This window comes from Epinephelus lanceolatus, chromosome 16, assembly GCF_041903045.1.
Source record: "Epinephelus lanceolatus isolate andai-2023 chromosome 16, ASM4190304v1, whole genome shotgun sequence".
Taxonomy (NCBI): Eukaryota; Metazoa; Chordata; class Actinopteri; order Perciformes; family Serranidae; genus Epinephelus; species Epinephelus lanceolatus.
In genome coordinates this window covers 7,662,206-7,670,395 of record NC_135749.1, presented here as the reverse complement: position 1 = coordinate 7,670,395, position 8,190 = coordinate 7,662,206, and the positions used below count along the sequence as shown (strand labels likewise).

The following is an 8,190-nucleotide window of genomic DNA, read 5'->3' as shown; positions in this document are numbered from 1 at the left end:
ATGTGGGCGGGGTTGTTGTCACTCACTGCTCCGTCCAGCACTCGCTGTATTTCCTCGTCAGCGGTGACACAGATGGAAGTCTGCACCTCGTTTATCGTCCACAGAACGAAGCTGCACGCCCACATTTTCAAAACAAAATAGAACAGGCTGCAGTGAGAGTCTCTCTCCATGGGATATTTAAAAATAGAGGGTTTGTGCATTTAGTCCTTCTCAGGCAAGCTCAGGGGTTTAGTGTTGTCGTAGCCCACAGGAACGATGCTCCGCACTACTTATTTTTTATCCTACTGAGGATTGGGATGCATTCCATACCGGTTGAAATTAATATATATATAAACTCTTGAGGATCCACTCATTATTAAAAGTGTCTGTTATATAAAAACTAAAGTGATGGTCAAAGTTGTCACAGTGAAATTTAAGGTGTGCTGACTGATTCACGTCATCACCTCATGCACTGAGTAACATTACAAGTTAACGTTCCACCTTAAAAGTCACCGGCAGTCGGCCCAGTGAATGAAGTTATTTTTTCTCAGACTCCAGCTGCTGTGAGAGGCAGCAAAACATCCTTTCATTTTATAGTTACAGTTTACTAATAAAACTCTCCACAGTATGAACAGTGGTTACATGAGCCTCAAAACCAGACACAACTCAGCCCTGAGCAGAGTGACCGTCCTCTACTGACCAATCAGACTGCAGTGTTCACAGCTCCACCTTTTAGTACCAGATCTGTGTGCTAGGTACCCCAACAGAGGGGGGACCAAACATGGGGACGGTACGGGACAGCTCCATTGGTACCATCCACAACTTTTCACAGTGGAAACAGAAAAAAAAGCTTTTATTTTGCCATTTTTCACCTGGGTGCGTCAATATATTGTTTAATTTGATCACTTTTTGCTTTATTTTGCTGTATAAAATATTTTTGCGATGATATGTTTCAAGCACTGTCATGTTTTGCTGGGTTATCTCAAATAACTAAAGCCTTTTTGAGGATGTGTGCCTGTACTTATGCTGCTGTGGCCCCCTCAACTTTGAAATCACAATTACGCCCCTGCAGGAACATTATAATGGGCTAATATTACAAAGGGTGTAAGATGATTAACTGTGAACTAGTGTCCATGAAAGCTGGTGTATTTTGGGCAATTTCTACACTGTATTTATGAACTGATTATAATATTCATTGGCAAAGAGAAGGGGGGCATGTGTGTATTAATGCAGCTTGTTAAATTAATATTTGTCCTTACAGAAGTGGTCGTGATGTGCCTGAAGAATCCTTCCCTAATGCACTTTAAACAGAAAGCTTCCAGTGAACAGAGTATGGATCATGACGGATTATGGTGTGAGGCTGGTCTCCAGCGCAGCGCCTCTGCTGCGCGGCGCTCTGCTGCTCCGGTGGATCAGTGGAGGTAACGTTAGTTAGTGAATGTTTCTTTGCACAGTGATTAAGGGGGAGGACCAATGGCAACAAAGGAGACGGAGAGGACGGTAGCTCCTCCTCTCCCTATCTCTCTCTCCCTCTCTCTGTGCTTTATAGATGTATATAATCCCTGAGTTGACCCAGAAAACAAACTCCTCTGACTGCCGAGACGCTGCAGAGTTTGTATCCGCCGCAGGGCTGCATGTAGCCGGAGCATCAGCTGGAACAACCCCGGCACTGATCCAACTTCGTACGGATTCGACATTAATACATCGGGTAGGTGTCGTCTTCTGTTACTCCTTAAACAGGTAGTGGCAGCACTTTGCCTTTGTGCCCGGACTATTTTATATTTCTCTCCGTAATAATAAAACGCGCAGATTAGATCTGCTGATTCTATTTCACCTTGTCACTTTGCGCACTTGCAGCGATATTGCCTGTTATATTATATTAGTGGCGGTTTTATGGCATCGAAGCCACACAGCCCACATGCACAGTCCCCGAGGATAAAAAAATAAAATAGGTTTCATGCTTGTGTGATAATGTCAGCAATTATGATCCTCCCTCAGACTATCTATTTACAAAGTGGCATTTGGCTGAATGATAATCCAGATCTGCAGAGGGAACACAGAGGCAGAATTTAAAGGAGGATTTAGGCTCTTGGGCAAAGTGTCTTGTTTTATCAGCACTATTAAGGCTTCAATTGCTCCCAGCAGCCAGGGGCACCAGCAGAGTTCATTTTCTGGGGGGATTTAAAAGCCTGAAATGTCTTTGTTTTTCACAGACAGAAACACACACTCGCTCCACTGCTCGCTGTGCATGTCTTTTTATGATCATCCCATTTAGAGGGTAAAATAATGTCATCAATTTTAACAAGCCAATCACGTTGATAGAAAATTGCAGTTTCAGCAGTGAGCAGGATCTGTTTGTCATGTGTAGGCAATCTTAATTGGAGATCTTTTGTGATGAGTGTGTGAAGACACAGGCTGTGTGCTGTGTGTGCTGAGGAGGGGGAGAGGTGTGTGTGGTCTGGAGGAGCATTCCTCTGCGTCCTTTTGGCTGCAAGGGTATTGCTGCCCTCCCTCGTTGGTGTGATATCCAGCGGTAACTCACTGATGGTGTAATTCTGGAGCTTTGAGATGGGCTTTCTTTTTTTACAGGGACACTTCGGAAGTGTTCAAATAAAGAAAGGGAAACTGGGGGAGGAGGGAGGTCAGTTTCAACAGAGAGTGAAGGTTTATTTTATGGTTTTAAAGGGTTACTCCAGCTATTTATTTTTGCACTAATATACAATTGGTAGACTCGCAAGTAGGGCTGGGTGACATGGAGAAAATCAAATATGATATTTTTGACCAGATGCCTTAATAATGATATTGCGATGCTTTCACAAAATATTTACACAATGGGATTTTGCTAATGAATCATCAGTGATGTGGATATAATGACTGAGAAGGTAAAGGCAAACAAGAACAGTTTGGTAAGTTCAGAAAATGACATTATTTAACAGTGAAGCAGACTTTAAAACCAGGAAAAGACAGCACTTATTATGATATATCAAAAATCTAAGATGAGATATCTAGTCGTATATAATGATATCAATATAATGTTAATATATTGCCCAGTCCTACTCACACAAGTCTAAACTGAAGCAGGGACTGAGATATCCTGACTTTGTCTCTAGTATGGGTCAAAGTCCAAAAACTCTGGATCCTACATTTCCCATAATGCATCTGGATAGTGTTTATTTATTTTTTGTTACAGCCTCTCTTTCTCCTAAATGCTCTCATCTTTAAACCCAACACCTCCACTTTGTAATAAAGACCTTGTATTAAAGAACACACACTTAAAAAAGTCAATGGCTGGGCGATAATTTGAATTAATTCTATTTTGCTTGTGAAAATCGAATCATTTGAAAATGCACAAAGACATTACATTCAGTAGATGATTGCTGGAGTAACAACAGTCCAGGTGTTCTCTCTGGCTCTGTGTACCTGGAGCTAACGCTTGGGGACAGTGAAGAATAACTCCATGGGAGTCGACTGAACAGTGTGCAGATTGTACTTTGCTCAGTTTGTCTCTACCTGCTGCGTAGCTAACGCTAGCCAGTTAGCTGCCTGTGTACATCAGGCTAATGCTCTGTCAAGGAACACAAACTCAGGAACAGATGAATTAGTTTTACTGAAGTAGATTCTCTTCTTAGTTCAAGCATCTTGTTCTTGCACTATTGCTCAACTGTCTTACAAACAAGGTTCTTAAAAGTATGTTTTAGTCATGTTTTAGGCACAAATAGTGGTCATTCCTGTGTTTCCAGGATCCTGTCCCCAAATGTATATGGCACATAATGGGAACATGACAAAGGGTCCTATGCTCTCAGGTACTATTTGTCCCAGCTCTACATAGCACATAATGGGAACCTGAAAAAGATGTTTCCCAGCTCTGTATTTGCTTAATATGTGATAGAATATTTCTGAAATATTTGCTCTTCAAAAGGGTCAAATTTGAGCCAAACACAATAGGGGTTTATGTGTGTCAACAGAATATTGATCTGGGGAACTAGGAACCTGGAAACATAGACATGCACCCCAAAAATGAGGGGGAAAAATTATGATAGTGAATTTTCCCAAAGAAAAAAAAAATATATATATTTGATTAATTTTGTTTTTGCCATATTGCAACAATTTTGGGAAAGACCACTACGCTCAAACCTCTGGGTGCGTTGTCCAAAAAGAGTCCTTAAACGAATCAAAAAAATGGCGATCGCACACCTCCAGAATGCAGAAAAGTTCATTTATTTTGTCATCAATACAGAAAAAAGCTCAACACAGGATGGCCGAAAGCGCTCTGTGTTGAGCTTTCTTCTGTATTGATGATGAAATAAATTAACTTTTCTGCATTCTGGAGGTGTGCGATCCTCATTTTTTTGATTCGTTTTTGCCATATTGCCCAGCTTGCTTCAAGATTATTTTACACACTTAAGAAAGCTCCCTCTGGAGCCACATAAGACATTATACAGGCTGAGGAGTACTTCTCGTTATGAGTCAACTGAACTTTGCACATAAAGTGGTGGATAACTCCTTTAAATTCTGGGTATTATAAGTGTATTTATTTTATGACAATAAGTTGCATTAAAAATCTAATTTAATGTGTTGTTTGTTTTTCAGGGCGATAGAGGCCATGGCTGAACACATGATGATGCCCATGACCCACGGCTTCAGGATGGGCATGAACGGACCTCCGCAGCACAACGGCCAGCCTGGCCTGCGGGCTCTGCCCAACGGCCAGGTGATGCACTATGGCAGGAATCCTCAAAACAACATGGAGGCTGCCATGAGGCAGCGGCAGGGCATGGTGGGACCGGGCGGGATGGCCGGCCCTGTCAATGGAGCTCCCATGGCCAACCACCACCACCAGATGATGTCTGGGAACATGATGTACAACGGCCAGGGTCCGCAGCAGCAGCACCATCACATGCACCCCCAGCAGCAGCAGCAGCAGCAGGGTGGACACCCGCAGCAGTACCTGCCTGGTAACCTCACCTCTCAGCAGCTCATGGCCAGCATGCACCTGCAGAAACTCAACACTCAGTATCATGGACATCCTCTGAGCTCAGCCAACGGCCACCACATGCCCAACGGTGCTCAGTACCGGGTAGGTCCGGCCCAGCTATCAGGCATGCAGCACATCGGGGGCCCTTTGGGACTAAATGGCATGGACATGGATCTGATTGACGAGGAGGTTCTAACTTCACTGGTGCTGGAGTTTGGGTTGGATCGTGTTCAGGAGCTACCTGAGCTCTTCCTGGGACAGAACGAGTTTGACTTCATATCGGACTTTGTGTGCAAACAGCAGCCGAGCACAGTTAGCTGTTGAGTGAAAGAGGCTGGAAGCTGGTTGGGTTTGTTTAGACTGGACACCCCAAAGAATGACTGAGCGGTCACAGTAGCACAGCGAGAGGAGACAATCTCTCTGTTCTGTTTGGGTGTTTCTGTGTCTGTGTTTTTGACAGTGTTTAGTATGCCTTCACACTGACCTGCCTGCGAGTTGATGAAGAATTGTAATGAGAGAAAAACGCAGCAAAAGCACCAGGTTTTTCTTCTTTGAGCTGGTGCCAGTAAGATCTGTCGTCTTTGGCCAAATTGAGGCATCCTGATGCAGCGGGCTCTGTCTGTACCCATCTGGCCCCTCAGCACATGTGCCTGCATTGCCAAGGCTTTGGGATAATTGTAAACTTAACAAACACAACGGGGGGAGGCCTGAAAAGACTTTCCATCTGGGTCTGCTTGATTCTGTGGCATCTCTAAATGTATTTTATCTCTGATGACACCTTCAAATAGTAGCAGACGTTTTACAAATTTATAAAAGGTAGTCCTCTGAATTTCTTTGTACAAGGATGAAGGGATTAAGAACAGATTTTCATTTCTGACAATTTGTGTGCATATTGAAGGCTGGCTCTTCAAAACCAAGTTCCCACAAGAAATTTCCTTGAAGAGCAGGAGAGGGAGGTTGTGCAGCATTCCTGGGCGATGCGACCGGGTTTATCTTGGATCGGTTGGGTGAAATGTGCTACATCGATTCTTTAGCTTTCAATGTCATTTACCTGACTCCCGATTAAATCTGCAGTCATTAAATGTATCACATCTGTTCCCTGCTAATCAACTGTGATTGAATCATTGGCAAAGTAGTGCATTGCTTAGAGTATTGGCTTAAACAAAGCATTATCTGTAGAAAATGGCTCGAAAGTTTCTCCTTTCAGAGACATTTAGATGCTCATTGCGAGCTAATTTTGGGTTCGTAGAACTGCAAGAACTGTCAAGGAGGAAGAAACCTGTTAGCATGTGAGAAATGCCATTACTGTGGCCTGTTGCAAGATCCAAGAAAAGCAGCCGTCAGAGGGCAAAGGTGTTGTTAACAGATCTGAGGTGGGATTCTTTTTCTATAACAGCATTGGTTTAAAAAGAGAAAAAAAAAGACGTGTGTGACTGCAGGATTTGCATTTGTGCATTGTTTGTATATGTCTGTGTGTGGTCAGTGCAGCGAGGCATTCAAAACCCATCGAATGGCGTCCACTTCCCTAAGCCATGGCCTTGTGTGCTGGAGGCGATTGGAGGCTGTGCGGGGAGAGAGGGGGGAGAGTTTTTTATGTGTGGACACAATGTGTGGACACAGCACTCCCCGGCAGCACTTAGTTTAATCATTATTTAAATCTGCTACCTGTGGCATTGATTTCATTCGGCAGGAAGAGCGAGCGGAGAAGCACAAAGCGTGCAAAGTTGTTGTTTTTGCCATAGATTAGCTTACTCTGCTGCTTTTCTACTGATTAGATTTAAATTACATGTTCTCACACGCTTGTCTTAATTGAGGTCGGCTTGCACATTCTCCAATGACTCAATAATTATAAAACGGACATGTTCTGTGGCGCTTTTTTTTTTCTTTGCGCAGTTGGTAATTAGGTTTTTGTCAAGGTTGCTGCTTTGCTGCTGCAGGCTGGTCGAGAGAGAACTTCCTGCACTCCTAATGCTATTTGTGGAGCTGTCAGAGGGGTCAGGGCTGCGCTAGTGCACTGTGTTAATCTGTTCCAATACAACTGTGCCGCTGTCCCTGTCTCTCTGGAGATCTGCCATCTCTGAGCTCTGGAGTCAAACAATGGGCATTGAAATGCTGTTATGAAGGCAGAAAAGTGCTGTGAGTTAACGCTCCGGTTCACTTTATGCCTGGCAAAACTGCAGCCAGACAAACTCACAAGTTTGTGGTTGAAATGGAAATACTTCTGGCCTTAGTGAGAAAGTGGCCTCTGATTACTGCTATATCAATAAGCGCAGCCTTTTTTTGTGTATTGTATCTTTGTACTGTAGACTAGAGGTGAAGTTGATCTAGACACATTTAAGGTACTTTTGAAAAAAAACATTGTCAGATGTAAATGTAAATCAGTGGCTGATTTTGATGTGTTGACAAGAGATTATATCCTACATTTTTTACAAACCAGTGTGTAGATACAGTATGAGTATACCAATGGTTTTCGAGTGCAGGGCCTGAAGCTTTAAGACCAAGTAGACTGCATGTTAAAGCAAGCGTGAGGGACGTCACCACTTTCCCACAAAGCAGCTGAGAATGTACAGTACAACACACTGTGGGAATATGTCTTAAGATGGTAGATAAACGTGTGAGATTGTACTCCTTGTTCCAAATTACACATCATTCATTTGGGTAAAACCCCCCCCCCACCCCCCCACCCCCCCCGCCCCCCACTCCTTTCCCACTTCCCCAAAGCTTTTGTAATGTTATTGATTCTATTTTAAGAAAATGTATTTATTTTCAAATAAAATATTTATTTAAAGAAATGCATGCATTTCAGTGTTTCTTTTACCCTCTGTTAGCCGTTATAAAGAGCACAATATGATACGTGATCTTGATGAATAGATAATGTTGCTATAAACCAAGCTGTTTCTTGTGTTAGCAGTCTGAACCACAGAGGCTTCGAAATGCTGTCGATTTGTCTTATCTGAGTTTTACTCTCTGTTGGTTTTAGACACTTCTCCACCCATAAGAAGTGTAACTTACATAGGTTAGGTTTAGGCAACTAAAGTTATATAAGTTAAGTTTAAGCAGTTAAAGTTAAAGAGGCTCTGAGTTGCTGTCCATTTGTCCTATTTGAGTTTTACACTCCTGTTGGTTTTAGATACTTCTCCACCCACAAGAAGTGATGAGCAAACACAGGAACAAAGTACAAACGGCATATCCTAAACTGTAGTGAGTCAGCACTCTGTCAATACAAAACTGAACCC

At 42.9% G+C, this 8,190-nt stretch overlaps 1 protein-coding gene across 2 annotated transcripts; it reads left to right on the top strand.

The window, feature by feature from the left end:
* The first annotated feature begins 1,513 nt into the window (after positions 1–1,513).
* Positions 1,514–7,037, top strand: cited4a (Cbp/p300-interacting transactivator, with Glu/Asp-rich carboxy-terminal domain, 4a). 2 transcript variants are annotated; one of them, XM_078175573.1, is made up of 3 exons: positions 1,514–1,693; positions 2,877–2,885; positions 4,580–7,037. In XM_078175573.1, the coding sequence occupies exons 1-3, from the start codon at positions 1,529–1,531 to the stop codon at positions 5,276–5,278; spliced, it is 873 nt and encodes a 290-aa protein (XP_078031699.1). In that variant the 5' UTR covers positions 1,514–1,528; the 3' UTR covers positions 5,279–7,037. The 2 variants fall into 2 exon arrangements, with proteins under 2 accessions (XP_078031699.1, XP_033493607.1); XM_033637716.2 differs by lacking the exon at positions 2,877–2,885 and having other exon boundaries at positions 1,544–1,687; positions 4,570–7,037.
* The last annotated feature ends 1,153 nt before the right edge of the window (positions 7,038–8,190 follow it).

Bases quoted from the DNA above. Each gene is read 5' to 3' on its own strand.
- cited4a (XM_078175573.1), top strand. From the start codon at position 1,529: ATGTATATAATCCCTGAGTTGACCCAGAAAACAAACTCCTCTGACTGC.